General features: G+C 38.4%; 2 protein-coding genes across 6 annotated transcripts in view; both read left to right on the forward strand.

Annotated features, from left to right (window-relative positions):
• Positions 1-5,641, forward strand: part of LOC144031229 (diphthine--ammonia ligase-like) — a 65,537-nt gene extending 59,896 nt beyond the window's left edge. The window contains exons 14-15 of the mRNA XM_077538123.1: positions 803-1,190; positions 5,504-5,641. Of these exons, the coding sequence (XP_077394249.1) occupies positions 803-1,190; positions 5,504-5,622 (507 nt within the window). The 3' untranslated portion in view covers positions 5,623-5,641. The remainder of the gene's footprint in view (positions 1-802; positions 1,191-5,503) is intronic.
• Positions 5,642-6,010: 369 nt separating this feature from the next.
• Positions 6,011-14,871, forward strand: part of aqr (aquarius intron-binding spliceosomal factor) — a 55,922-nt gene continuing 47,061 nt past the window's right edge. For 3 of the 5 annotated variants that reach the window (XM_077538120.1, XM_077538117.1, XM_077538119.1), the window contains exons 1-11: positions 9,276-9,411; positions 9,756-9,862; positions 10,525-10,581; positions 10,666-10,706; positions 10,786-10,821; positions 10,900-11,020; positions 11,089-11,229; positions 13,088-13,156; positions 13,484-13,584; positions 13,676-13,752; positions 14,200-14,264. In XM_077538120.1, coding sequence (XP_077394246.1) covers positions 9,770-9,862; positions 10,525-10,581; positions 10,666-10,706; positions 10,786-10,821; positions 10,900-11,020; positions 11,089-11,229; positions 13,088-13,156; positions 13,484-13,584; positions 13,676-13,752; positions 14,200-14,264 — 801 coding nt within the window. In that variant the 5' untranslated portion in view covers positions 9,276-9,411; positions 9,756-9,769. Of the gene's footprint in view, positions 6,153-9,275; positions 9,412-9,755; positions 9,863-10,524; positions 10,582-10,665; positions 10,707-10,785; positions 10,822-10,899; positions 11,021-11,088; positions 11,230-13,087; positions 13,157-13,483; positions 13,585-13,675; positions 13,753-14,199; positions 14,265-14,871 lie in introns of those variants that run through there. The other 2 variants (XM_077538118.1, XM_077538122.1) reach the window with 2 other exon arrangements.

The following is a 14,871-nucleotide window of genomic DNA, read 5'->3' on the forward strand; positions in this document are numbered from 1 at the left end:
TTGCTATAATTGCAAACATTATCAATGTGCTATGTTTTTAAAAACAAAAACAAAAGTAACATTTTATTGACTGAAATTTGTAAATATTAATTAAAAATGTAGAATCCATTTTGATTGGTTAATGTAGGAAAATTTTGAGGAGTCGCTAATACTAAATAATGGATAACGTCATAGACAGGCCAATGAAACTAGCATCCATGTTATAGTTACAAACATTATCAATGTGCTATTTCTTTTTTTTAAAAGTAACATTTTATTGACTGAAATTTGTAAATAATTGTTAAAAATGTAAGAGCAACTCCTGAATCTGCACCTTTTCCATATCATATTCGGATGAGTTTCCCTTTGGCCCGTACCATTCTAGTCTTAGCTTTTATTAGGGGTGTGCATTGCTCAAATAAAAACGTAGTTCCTCGATAGATAGTTGGGGTCTGATATGATTCAATGAAAATACATTTTAAAGTGAAATGATTCAATTTGGTTCGATTCGATGTATTTACATAATTTAAATCAAAATTATTATTATTATTATTATTATTATTATGCTCGTATTAATTGTTATTGTTCATTGTTAGCATTTTGTTTTTGTTTTTTTTGCACTTTTTTTTTTTCAAATATAATGTTATATACACAATGTTATATAAAACATTGCCTCTACAGATTGTCATGGTTTAATAATGCTGACAATTTGCCCCTGGAATAAATTGTAACCCATTTGTTGCAACAGGAACATTTTGTACTCATTTTTTTAATAGCATTGTGCATTATTGAATAATTAGTGTCCCATCTTTCCACGTTACAGGAACAACTTCTTGAGCCTGACAGCAAAGCCACTCCATCGTTAGTGGTGGTGGTCGTGCTCGCGTTACCCAAAGGTGCCACCGTCGAGCTCCACGTCACAGCCATCCAGGATGACCCCAGCCGAAGAACTTCCTGTCACCTGACCACAACGTTGCAGCACTGCCGCATTGAGTGCCACACTTTAACATCTGCCGACCGAAGCGCCGCCTCGCTGTCCCTACGCCTGTCTGTGGCCGACACTGTGGTCATCGAAGACGCGGGGGAGGTCACGGATGCGATCTGCGCTGCGTTTGAAAAAGCTCTCAAGAAGTCTGAGGTTGAGTTGGTGCCACTATGTGCCCGAGTGTTCTACAAGTGCCACCACGCGCTGGCGAAGCAAATCACTGAAGGTTTGTGCACACAGAAATAGGGATAGACCGAATATCGGCTGGGCCGATTTTTGATGCTGATATTCAGCATTTTGACGAATATCGGCATCGGCCATTTTGAAGAATCATACTCTCAATAATAGATCCATTTTAAAAAGTTCAGGGCCATAATTATTTAAATTTTCAGAGATGCTTGCTGGCCATGCACCTTCTGTTTTTGTTTGACAATATAAAACTAAGATAAATACAATTTTAATACTGTACTTCAGATATTTTGAAAATTTTTAAAACTTTATTTACTGTAGAAAACAATAGGGAGCTACTTACTTCAGTTTTTATTTAACTTTTGAAAACAGGGAGATCCCTGAACTTTTTGTTAGATTTTTAAAACAAAGATGTCTATTGACTATTTTTTTTTAAACTATAATATTTAACAAACCGTAAAAGTTTTTCAATAAACACTCTTAAAAATCCCCAAAAATTGAGCTAGGGTTTGTATTTTTCAAATTTTGTTAACAATAATTTCTCTTTTAGAAAATTAATATCAGCTCCACATATCGTTTATCGGCGTCCTTCACTATTAATAATCGGTATCGGCCGTGAAAACACTAGTGGTAGACCGATATGGTTTTTTTTCAACGCTTATACCGATATCGATTATTAGTAGTCAAGGAGACTGATAACCGATATTCTAAGCCGATACTCATTTACAGTCAAAGAGACAATATTCGTGGACAAATTTTAAAGAAATAAAACTTCTTTTTTTTTTTAAATTTTGAAAATAGAAAGAATTGACAACTTTGTTTAAAAATTATAACAACTAATTGCAGGGAGCTTTCAAGGTCATCAGCATGTGTTAAATTAAAAACTAAGCAAGTCAATAGTTCCTTAAAGATTTCTACTGTAAATAGTTTTCCAAAATTTCAATATAATTTCTTTTAATTTAATTTAATTAAAAAAAAATAAAAAGTGTAGGGAGTTCACAGTGTCAGCATATATATATATATATATATATATATTTTATGAAGTGCAAATTTTAATGAATACATAAATGCAAAGTTCCCTGTATCTCACTGAGGGACAAATGCATGTGGAATGCGAATGTAGCTAATTTGGTGTTTTGTCAGTGTTCGTAAAAGGTTTGCAGACAGTGAAAAATTGCCTGAATATGTTCGAAATGTCTTTGTGACAAGTGAAAATTCTGTGAACATCTTGCAAATCCTGATGAAAACCCAAAATTCACTACGTTTGCAAGCATTCACCGCTCAGTGAGGTACTAGCTTCAGAATCGTAAAAAGGCCAAAATGCCAAATGTCGGCACCAATAATCAACCCGACCGAAATATCAGTCTTTCCCTAGAAAACACCATATTGGTCTATCTCTACACAGAACTCAAGATCATATTTATCCATGATGCGTCGCAGCATAAGAATTAGAGTTGCAGCTCCAACCCTCAAAACAAAATGTCTTCTAAGTTGTGTATCCAATGCAGATGTTTAAAAAAAAAAAAAAAAAAATACCAATTGTCCTCACTGTTCCAATACTTACTAGCTAACCATGTTACTGGTGAAGTGGAGCAAAGTCAACACTTTGATCATGCCGCTTCGCCTGCAAACAGACCCTGACTCATCACGGAGGAGCTGGAAATGGCTGGCACGCACAAGAAGCGAAGCCCCCTGCGTTTCCCCCGCCCCCTCAAACCTCACCCTTGGGCATCTTTATGGGTCACAGCCCTCTCTCATCGGGGCGATGAATCCGAAAAGTCAAAAGGGGGGAAAAAAGTAACACCTCTGGCATCGGCGCTCGCAGTGTCGCGAGGTGCAGCTGTCGGAGCGCAGACGACGCAAAACGTAACCCCCCCCCCCCCTACTCCCCCCATTTCTATTATTTGCGTGACGATTCACAGCTGATAGACATGGCATATGCTTCGAATGAAACCTTTAAACATCTTGTCTCAACTTGTTACTTACGATCCAAAGACCATCCTCCGTTTCGGAGACGGAATCCCAGAGACGGGCAGAGATATTATTACCATGCGGCCTTTTTGGACCAATTAAACTCAAATCACTTGCATAATATTACTTAAATAGACAACTTTTTACTTTACTCTTTACTTTTACCCTGTACTTTGAAAACAGACTCTGGAACCACGCCTACGTAAGAAACCCTTTCAGAATGATGAGAATAATGGAGGGGAGGGAATGTACTGTTATTTGCGGTAAACCACAACTTGGTGAAAATAGGATTGTTTCTTCAACCCTCCGCGGATGACGACGCGATGTAAAATAGACAACAGAATGGAATATTAATGAAGGAGTTTCCACCCAATGACTTGTTGACAGAGGCCTTATAAACACAGGTCTTATAAATATGGAAGACAGTGACAAACAAGTAATGAGAACCGACTAGTCTGAAAAAACGCGTACAAGTAGGGTATTTTTTATTTATTTTTTTTACATTATTATTAGCGAATTTAGCATTTTATTTTTTGTAATTGGATTCACATTTGCAAAGCTATGGAAGCACATAGTTTAAGAAGTTGTATCAGTACCTCTACTTTTCTTTAACCACAGTTTTTTTTATATATATAAAAGTATCTGTACTTGTACATAAGTACAGAGTCTGATGAATTTTGTCACCTCTGGAAATAGAACAGCTAAAAATGAATGTTAAAGAGGTCTTTTTGTGCCCCTCAGCATCTTTACTCACCCCCTACTAAATGAACAATGTTCATTGGCCAGCGCTTGCTATAATCGCCAGTTCATTTGACTAATTTGATCCATTTGGAAGGCAGCGTAGCACAACTAAAAACTCACACGGCTCCAGGCCTCGGCCACTCCTTTAAAAGCCCAATGAGCCCCGAAGGTATCGGCTATTAATCACGGTAATCCTCCAGTTCCACTGCAGTCTTAATATATCAAGAAAAGCTCATGGTCTCCTTTTAGGTCGCATAGGTAACATGTAAAACATGTTCGGTTTTCATCACAATGGCAGAATTTGCAAGCTGGTGCCTAAAAGTCCCATGAACCTCTAAGGTATTGTCTTAAAATATGTTTTTAATCAATATACCAAACAATTTGAACTGATCAACCCCCAAATTTAAGAATTGATTGCTTGGCTCATTTTGTCTCTCAGATTAATTCAAATGTGGAGTCTTAGTGCTCGATATAAATGGCACAGTTTTAAAGTTGTTTTATGCAGTTAGAATTTCAGTTGACTCTGGCCTGTAGTGCATATATGTATTTTATGTTTGTTTACTGTTTGTTTACATGACAACAATGTTACAACGGAGATTGAAAAAAAGAAAGCATAAGAAAAAAAAGATTCCACTCTATGGACCTATCGGTCAAAACCGTCTCTCAGCTACATTAAAGGGCAGACTATTAACACATGTTGTAAATGAGTCATATTCAATTTTCAGTGAGCAATTTGGTTGTTGATCCATCGCGATTGAGTCATAATGAAGTTTGCTGCATGGCTGCAACCAGTTTAATAGAGCATGACGTCAGCTATGGGGGAGTTGAGCTACAATCATGTTAATATGAAACTGGCATTGAAACAAGAGATCAGAACATTCAGAGATTCTCCCAACATATTTCTTAAATAACAATTTGCAATTTATCTTTGTACTTAGGAGAGGAGGTAAGTTTAAGCTAGGTTCTTGCAGAAAGTATTCGCTCTATGTGCTGTTTTTCCAAACGGAAATCATCTGGAAGCCATTTATTTTTAAATGTAATCTAAGATGAGTTTCACATGATAATAAAGTGTCTTGGGATCATAGTTTGTGGTATAGTTTCAGTTTAAACTATTAATTTAGGACATTTTTTTCATAGTTCTTCGCTATTCGCGCCAATGCTCAGCCCTTATCCTCTGCAGTCATGGACATGTAGTCGAGTCGAGTTGCCTATCGGTAGTTCCAGTAGCTGGTGTGTATCCTTTTGAAAGAAATGAACCAACCGTGAGACAGCCACACTTGTGGCCAATTAGCGTTCCAGATCAGGACCGGACGGTGATCCCAGCGGACCGCTGCGAAATAGACGGGCTGTCATCAAGACGTTTGCTCCATGAATTCTCAAATGTCTTTCCATCTGTAGTCCGGCCATACACACAAACGGAAGACAACAACTGTGTCTAATAAAGACAGAACCCCCTCCTGTTGAAACATGTCAGCTTGTCTGTATGTGGAATTCAATCCTTTCTAACATATGTCTACATTGCAATAAATGTAAAGGGGTTTTAAGAATATCAATAAATTGTGAATAGGTCCCGGTCATAGGGTTAAGTGCAGCCCCATTCGGAGCGACACACTAATGTCACCCTCCTTCCTCCACCAGGACTCGAAGATGCTTTGAAAAAACTCCTCAGGGGTTCCAGTCCGTCCGTGGCCCTGGTTCCAGTCCTGGACTTGCCCAATTCCAACATCCTCCACCTGTCTTGCTGGCTCAGCTCGTAGAACCAGAACAAGGAACAGCAGTCCAGCTTGGCCCATGCACAATGCTGGAGTTCGATTATCCAAACATCAATGTGTATCCAGGAGGATGAAAAGAGGTTTGGATGATGGATTTACACCAGAATGCCATTGGTAGTTAAGCCATAGCATACTGTTGGGGTCAGAATTATTGGGACAGTGACTGTATTTTTAAGCATTTTTACTTTTGTACATATGAATTTCTCAAGACATCATGAACTGTAATTCATCCTTGTACCCTGTCACCTTTGACTTACAAGTCGGTGGTTGCCAGATTTTCTGATTTTTGCACCATATAGTTTCAAACACAAGACCTTGCAGAGTAGTGCTTCTATTTCAGTGCAAGTGTCAGCTACAATTCAGTTCAATTGAATTTTTTTATTTCATTCTTGAAAAGAAAAAAAAGAAATGAAAGGGGACAGAAAGAAGGAAAACTTGTGAAATCTGCCCCTATCAACACAACAAAAATGTTCAACACAAAATAAATGACAGCAAGCAGTCAAGACGCTTTCAAGGTAAGAAACAAAATATGTTTCCAATAATTGTGGTTTTATACATTTTTTTAAAATACAAATAGACTGAGATGATTTGGTTTTATAATCCAGATTTTTCCACAAACTGATACCTTGAGTTGAAATACATTGTTCTTTTAGTTTTGTTCTGTTATATTTAGGTTTGGGAAAAAAATCTGTTCCTTATAATTTGTACTCACTTTCACTTTTTTTTTTCTTTTTTTTTAAAATTTGATTTGCATGTTAATTGGCAAAATTTCATGATCACCTTTATACATTATTTTAAGGCGGTTAAACTCCATCAATTCATTAAATTTTAAAGTTTTTAGTTATATGAATAATGGATTAGTGTGGTCTCTGTATCCACAGCCGAAAATGACACGAATAGCACGTTTCTGTAAAAAAAAGATGGGTTCAGTCCACAATTGCTATTACCTGGTAAGCTGGAGTTACAAACGTCCGGAGATGTCGCCATTTCAGTGCGTCTGAGTCTCCATGTTTTGACATTGACCCGTTTCCTCGCTACACTGTAAATATGTCTAGTATCTCTCATTTACACCCTTCAAATTCTCATCAGGGTTAAAAATGGTTTTGGTGTACATGACACAAACGTTTGAAAACAGATCTCATAGTGAAAGTTTTTGCAAAACAATATTTCTTGTAGTCTCTGAAGACAAAAGGTTTCAAGAGAGCATTCTGTACTACCCCTTTGTTTTCGGGTAGCACACCAGCTAACAGCAGCTATGCAGTCATAGTAAAGCAACAGATTTACAGTGTGTTACGCCAGTGTGTGTCTGTTAAGGCGACTGTGTCGCTCCCTCTCATGCTCCACAGGACTGGAGGTGTGTTATTATTGTGTAATAGGCAATCAGCAGCAGGCACCCGAAAAGATTAAGCCTCTTTATGTTTTCCATTGATTCTAAGGCAGCCTGGTTAATAGGAGAGGGACTCCAGCTCACACCGCTGCAGGCAAGGAATTAAGCCTGTTCGTGTGTGTCTGGCGTGTGTGTGCAAAGAAAATAACACTATTAGCGCTCCTGGAACGTTTCTTTTCTCAAAGATCATGAACCGTATTGATGAACCCGAGTCGGAATGCGTCTTCACTCCGCCGATTCTATCCTCAACGCGCCCGAGACGGCGGCAGGATCGGGCCTACCTATCGATCCTCAACCCGCCCCGCCGTTGTTTTGATTGTTGCTATCAAAAATTGAACAATGGAGGCGGCCAATGGAGCCTGAAGATTTTTCTTTATTGCAGTTTGAACAACACAAACAAGCAATTATTTATGAGCGAGCAAGCTAATGTTCTATCAAGTGTGTACCTGTTTATTATTTAAGGATTGAGTTGTCCAGAAATGGATTTTCTTAATGATACAAACATCACATCATGCTTTTATCATGTGTGAAAGTAAAATCAATCGTCGACACTTAAGGATGTTCCATTTCTCTATGGGATTTACAATGGACATTAAGAGACCAGTATTTAATTAAAAATAAAAATAATAATAATAATAATGCCTAAGGAGTTGATTACTTCTTTCTATGCATTCATTCTTGTGATCTAATGCTATTTGTTTTAAAATGGATTGACAGCATACTGATGACAAATGATTGTTTCTGCATTTGTTGTCAGTACGAACAGTCTGTAATTTCTCCATGGAATTTACAATACGAAGCTAAATGATGATGATGGAGTTTTAGTTCATTTGTTCTATCTCCAGATTTGGTGAAATTTTGGAACAAACATTTATCGTCAGTGTTGTTCCCCTTGCCTGTAAACACAACACAATAAACACAAGACAGTGTTTTCCGATAAACTGTCCATGGCCGCCACTTGCGTCCATAAACATTTGTTTCCGCCTGTTTCCATATAGATGCCGACAAAGCCACTAGGACGTAATCATGCCCATCGCGGCTGGGCCGACGTAATGTTCCGTGACAGACGATCTTTGTGTCCCGGCTTGTAAAATGACTAAAGACAGGGTGACATTTGCTTTTCTCATGCGTCCGTTGTCTGCCAAGCTGCGACCGCTCCACATACAAAAGTGGCTTTTTTGTGACCAACGTTGTTGTGCTTTGTGTACCGCCTAGCACCAACCAGCCTGCGGGCCTTGTCATTTTGGCCTTGCACATGGACTTAACTGTGTGCTTCTTGCTCCAGGCCAACCAGGCTGATGATGTGTGTGTATATGTGTGTGCGTGGGATACTCTCTTTCTCCATATAGCTACATACAGTAAAGGGAGTTTTGGGAGTGACCTCACTGCTGGATACGCCTCTGATGCTGACATCCTTCGGTTTTGTTTTTTTTCATGTTTGAATATTTTTTTTTTATTTCTAATGGTCGCTTTGAATGTGTGCTTGTGTTTGTGTGTGTTGACTTATTTTGAAAGCCTTGTTTTCTTCAGGTCAAAGCTTCCAACAATTTCTGTATACAGAATAAAGAGGTACCCAAATGGGCCAACAATTGGATGGTGTGTGCCTCCCTCTGCTGCCTAAAATAAGCAACACACATGAAGAGCTGTATTCAATAGGGTAGATCCCCCCCCCCCCCCCCCCCCCCAGCTGACAGCGAAAGGCAGCCAATCGCAGGGCACAAACAAAACCATTCACACCTAGAGGAACATTTAGTTAACACCCCCCCCCCCCACCCCAAAATTTTTCCAAACACATTTTACAATTTAGAGTCATCAGTTAACCTACGATGCATGAATCTGGGAGAAATAGGGAGTGAGTACAGTAACTGGAGAAAACGCCACACAGGTCACAGGAAGGTGGGGTACCAGATTTGAACCCATGATCCCACATCCAATCATCCAGCTCAGTTTACTATTATAACTTGAAATAATTTTAAGTTCATTTAATGTGCATTTCCGATGAATACAAAAAGTAAAACTGGTTACTTGTCATAATTGGTCAGATACAGCATTGTTACTTTTTTTTAAACTGTGGCAACAAAGCAAATCTTCAATTTTGAGGGGACAAAAAGTCACATTATTTTTTTAAATAATTATTTATTATTAGTAGTGGTCTATTATTAGTGTATGTATTTGTTTGTTTGTTTGTTTATTTTAAAAACTCGTTTTAACCTAGGAACACTAACGCTCGCCTTCGTTTCCATTCGGAGTACATTACTGTTCGGACCTTAACCCGGAAGTGTGTCGCGTTCAGCGCGTTTTGTTGTGTACATGTGTAACCCAACCGGACATAACTTTGCTCCTCATTCATGCTGAAAGAATAATAAAAAGGAAAAGAAAAGAAAAAGGTATGTTGAACTTTTACAATTTCATTTTTAAGTTAGCCATAACGCTCAGAAGATAATGGAGACTCGGTAATATAATGAGAAGTACCCGAAGGTACACTTTCGCCTACGTCTTAAATACGCTGTTGTCTTATTATATCGTTTTATGTTTACGAATAATATTATGTAGGCCTATATTATTAAATTACAATAGCTCCAGCTTCCTTAATATATACACAGTACTAAAATGTTCACGGTTAGAAACTGATAGCACTCCCTCCAATTCCCTTGAATTGCTCCCACTCAGTCATTCATTCACGTGCATATTTTGTTTGATACAAATTGTATGTTATCTATTTTGCTGACAGTATTCCGTGAAAAGATGCTCGGCACAACCACCACAGAGAAGGAAACGACATCTAAAAAGGTTGCGGCGCCGTCTGTGTCGCAGATTAATGCAGAATATGTCACACAGGTAATAGTGAAAACTATAAATTTAATAGATTTGTAGAATGTTTTTCCCTTCATGTATTAGTAGTAGTAGTGTTTGGCGTCTAAGGACCCTCATATGGTACAAAATGTAATCAAGATGCAGACGTCTGCAAAAATGATAAATGCATGCATTCTATGTCTTTTGGCTAACTAATTTTATTACAATTAAGGAGAGACGAATTGTGTTCCCAACTTCCCACTATTGGTAGATTAAAAAAAAGTCTCACCTGTGGAACATTTTTTAGTACTGAATGTGAATATTAATTGTGTATTTATGTAATTCATAAAAACTATGCACATTGTGTCTGTGATAGTTATCAATGTGGTTCCTGATTATTTATTTGAATGATGTGTTGTACAGTATGTTGTATGCGTAGTAGGCTTATTTGTATGATAATCCTAAAACCCACTTGAGAAATATTGGAGGCTTTAAAAAAAAAATCTTAAAATTGTTACCTCTGCTGAATCCTCTATTTTATTTTATTAACAAAGTTTTCCTACCTGTTTGTAAATGTTTGTTTATAATTTTTTGGCTGAATTTTATAGATTATTCAGTATAATTATTTATAGATAATTTTGCTTAAATTCCAACCTGTAAAACATTTTTAATGGATCGCTATTTCTTTTGTAATTGTGTTGTTTCAGCTGGCGAACAAATATTGGGCCCCTCACGCCAAAAACAAATTACCGTTTGACCCGAAGGTGAGTTTGTGTGCATTGCTGTTAGTTTGATGGTAATCATAAATAATGTAACATAATTCAAAATATTGCCTCCTTTGCCTTTAGGTGATGGAGGATATTTATGAAAAAGAGATTCTGATGTCCAAGTAGGTATTTAGTAACAGTTGGGGAATCCATTTGTTTCACATTTTCAATCTAATGTTTATTTGGTCATTTCCTTTTCAGATTTGCCATCAGAAAAATCATGTTGCTGGAGTTCAGGTTCTGACTTTAACACCTCATTCTTATTCAAAACAATGTGACTAGAACTAAATACATAATGTCATTATCACCTTGCAGTCAATACCTGGAGAATTACCTTTGGGTCAACTACACGCCGGAGGTGTCCAGCAACGCCTTCCTCATGTCTATTTGCTGCATTGTCAATGAGAAGTTCAGGGAAAATGTGCCAGCCTGGGAGGTAAACAAATGCTATTTGATGTACTACACTCTCCAACTTTACTAATTAAACAATAACTCTCTTATCAGGTTTTCAAAAAGGAGCCCGGACATTTTTCTTTCTTCTTTGAATGTGTGATGGAAGCCCTTTTGGCAGGCGACGAAGGCGGCCTCACACTGAAGGAGCAAACGGTGCTGCTGGAGTTTCTCGACCACTGCTTCAATAGCCTGGTATGTACCGCCACTCATATCTAACATACAAATTACTGGGGATGGGACAGCACATGTATAGTGAGCCCCATGTATTTGCAGATGATCCAGACTGACCTCTTGCACAAAAACGAATATACTGTCCTCAAAAAACTGACGTTCCCCTCAGGCATTGTAATTGCGTATAGAAGCCACAAGGTGGGAGCAAAGCACTTAAAATGGAGATGACCACAAAGTGTACATAAGAGCAGCTTGGGATATCAGAGCAGCCTGGAAGGATATGGTCCATAGATTGAACAGGTTCAAAAATCTCCAAACCGGTATGAAACCGAAAAAAATGCATCTACTCAACCACGTATACAATTGTGAAAACCATGTTACATAAAACAGTATTTGATAGTTTACATCTTTTTTTTTTTTTTTTTTTTTTTTTTTGCACTCAAGGTGAATCAGATCAAACAAAACATGTTTTTTATGCAGTTGCAGTCTTTGGGGTGCCTCCCAAATTATCAGACTGATTAATTCAATTTTTTTGAACCTCAGACTACAGCAATTATTTTCTTCAGGTCTCTACACTAACTTTTACACGGATTGTATAATGTTGCACCAGCATAGCATTCGGTCACTTATTTTATTTTATTTATTTATTTATTTTTTAAGGGAGGTACATCATGACAATATTTCCTGATGTATAATTGTCTTAATAGACATACCGTTGTTTCGTATGATGTAAAGATTGACAGTGTCTCAAGCTATAATATTTGGAAATATTACTCTTAACTAGTTTGTCCGGAAGATGTCTATTTTATACAATTTTAAAAGAAGATCCTGAAAAAGTCTTTGCTTTTATGTGAACATTATTTTGTTCAACTGATAGGGGGCAGCTCTGATAGAATAGGGAGAGAGCCTCAGAATTATTCACACAAATAAACTGGCCTTTATAATTATTGGCACCCCTAGTTAAAATGTGTTTTTTATCTTGAGCTTTTAATGCATTATTAATTTTTTTTAAATAATATAGGCCCACCTCAAAAAAATAAGACTCAACTCAACTCAAGTTTATTTATATAGCGCTTTCAAACAGCCTGAACTGTCACAAAGCGCTTTACAGAACACAAAAAAAAACCAAACATAACATAAAACATTAACACACAATCACAACAAATCAACATTCTTCCCTACATACGCTTTGATGTTTGAAGCAGTTTTTAGATGAAAGAGGACAGAATCAGTCTCCTTTCAGCAGTTGATCAGAGACGTGATCTCAGCATGCATGACGTCACACACGTTTGCTACAAGCTAAGTTTGCTCATAAGCTAGCTCATAAACGAGCAGTCGCTGCGTTCGCGATGAGCACCATACACACAAAAAGAATGGTCCAATTTTTCAGTCCCATCCAAACTGCCTCTCCTCCAAGCGCCGAACCTCCATCCAGTCCACGACCCGCGCACACCACCGCGCCCAGCGGCGGCGTTCGCGTCCTCAGCTCACCCGCCATCCATCCGAGCTTACCGAATGCTTATAATATCTAATAATAAGGTTAAGTATATATGGAAAGTAAAATGGCCTTTTTACAGATACAGTAGATCACACAACTACTCAGTTCTTTATTTTGTCCACAAGGTGACAGTATTGCACTGGGCCACATCCTTCTGGTGACTCTGTATTGTCCAGTGCTGCATTGAAGCACTGCAGAGGTCTCATTTGAAAATGTGCTACAGTTGCATACTCGCTATTGATGTGCTCCTGTAAAACTCTCTGAATATTTTAGTGCTAGAATTTTGCGCTGAAGTAAAAAAAAAAAGAAGGGGGGGGGGGGATCTTTGCTTCTTTCTATACATTAACTCGCCCTCTGTTTCTATTTCTCTCTTGCTCCCAGGAGGTAGATTTGATCAGGGAGCAGGTGCAGCAACTCATCTCTCTTCCGATGTGGATGTGCCTAATACCAGTAAGATTGTGGTCACTATGTATTTATTTTTGCAATAATAAATGAAGTGAAATGATATCAGGCAGGACAGTGATTCAGCGGTTGGCACATCTTCCTCACCATTTTGAGGCTGGGGGTTCCAATCTAGGCGCTGGCCTTATGGTGTGACGTTTGCTTGTTCATGCCTTGCTTGACCCCCCCAACTGCTAAATCTGGTACAAGCATTACATGGAAGCTGATAAATGGGGGGGGGGGGGGGGGGAGATTTGTCCTCACGCAAAAACTCGATTAATTGATTATACACGATACAAATGAATCCTGGCTGAATTAGTTTTTGTTGCATTTCAGTCCCGTCTCCAACAAGAGCTAAAGAAAGTTCCCAAGCTGCAGAAGTTCTGGAATCTCATCAAGAAGAAATTTGACAAGATGGTTGGCGATGCGGCTGAACAGTTAGTCAAATTCTCTTCTGCTCAGGCTAACAAACCACAATCTTGCCTCTGATTCACTTCCCCTTTGTACTGTTTTGTCATCTTCTTTCAGGGCTATAAAAGAGCGAACCTTCCTCTCGTCTCTCATTAAAAAGTTTCTTGGGGTCCTCGATTCAATTCCAACGTCAGGTAAACAATGGTATTATTATTCTTTTCATTGTGGTGATGCTGGAATAACACAGATCAAATATCAATAAAAGAGTCACCTTTTCTATCAGATGTTTTAGTCCCTCCCTTTTCGGGGCCGTGCAATAGAAAACGTGAGCCCCCCACTGCCACGCCGTTGGCGTCTTTTAATGCGGGCCGACACCGAGGCCGCCGCCACCCCCGCCACCCACCTGGAACGCTAAAAACAGAGCACTTGTGTGTTTAGGTGGAATTCAGAGCTGACACAATAGATTACAGTCGCAAAGCCAGCAGGGTCCACATCACTCCCAGCACCTGCTGCACATGCTGGTGTTGTCGACACATGTGTGTGCCTTCCTTTCACGTTTGTTTGTTTTTGTCTCTCACTTTGCCTGTGTGCCCTTCTTTTTAAACTTACATGCCCACGTTGTCTTTTTTTTTCCCATATAGGGAGCATCACTATGGACAAGGTGCATTACTGTGAGAGATTTGTTGAGCTCATGATTGACCTGGAGGTAAGACACAACATCCTTCGTTTTGCTTGGATTGACCCCAAATATGTGCATTTTTTTCATTTTATGTTGAACATGTTTTTTTGTTTTTGTTTTTTTTGTTTGTTTTTTTTTGGGCCACAAGATCAAAGGTAAAGGTTATGGGTGGAAATTTGACTGAATTTGAACTAATTTGCTCCCCAAAACGTATAAAAATGTTCTATTTTAACTCATTCACTGCCTTTGACAAGTATACTTGTCAATTGTATTTTTTAGAGCGGTGCTAAATGGGGGCGAATCTGAGCATGCTCCACTGTAAATATCAAACTTGGAAACAACTTTACTGATGCCCAACCACCGGTAGATGACATCATTGCCCCATTTTATAGGAAATAAACACAGTTTCAGAGTCCATGGGAGAAATGGCTGTATTTTGGCAAACCTACATTTTTCTGCTGTCAATTATAAAAGAACGGGACGGGACAAAAAGTAGGGAGTCTATTCTGTTATTTGGTAGATTCGGTTTATATATAATTATTGAATGTAATATCACGTGAGTATTGGAAATGTAAAAATTTTCTATAATGACTGGCAGTGAATGAGTTAAATATTGCGATGGTCCCGAAAGCAT

This window comes from Festucalex cinctus, chromosome 12 (genome assembly GCF_051991245.1).
Source record: "Festucalex cinctus isolate MCC-2025b chromosome 12, RoL_Fcin_1.0, whole genome shotgun sequence".
Taxonomy (NCBI): Eukaryota; Metazoa; Chordata; class Actinopteri; order Syngnathiformes; family Syngnathidae; genus Festucalex; species Festucalex cinctus.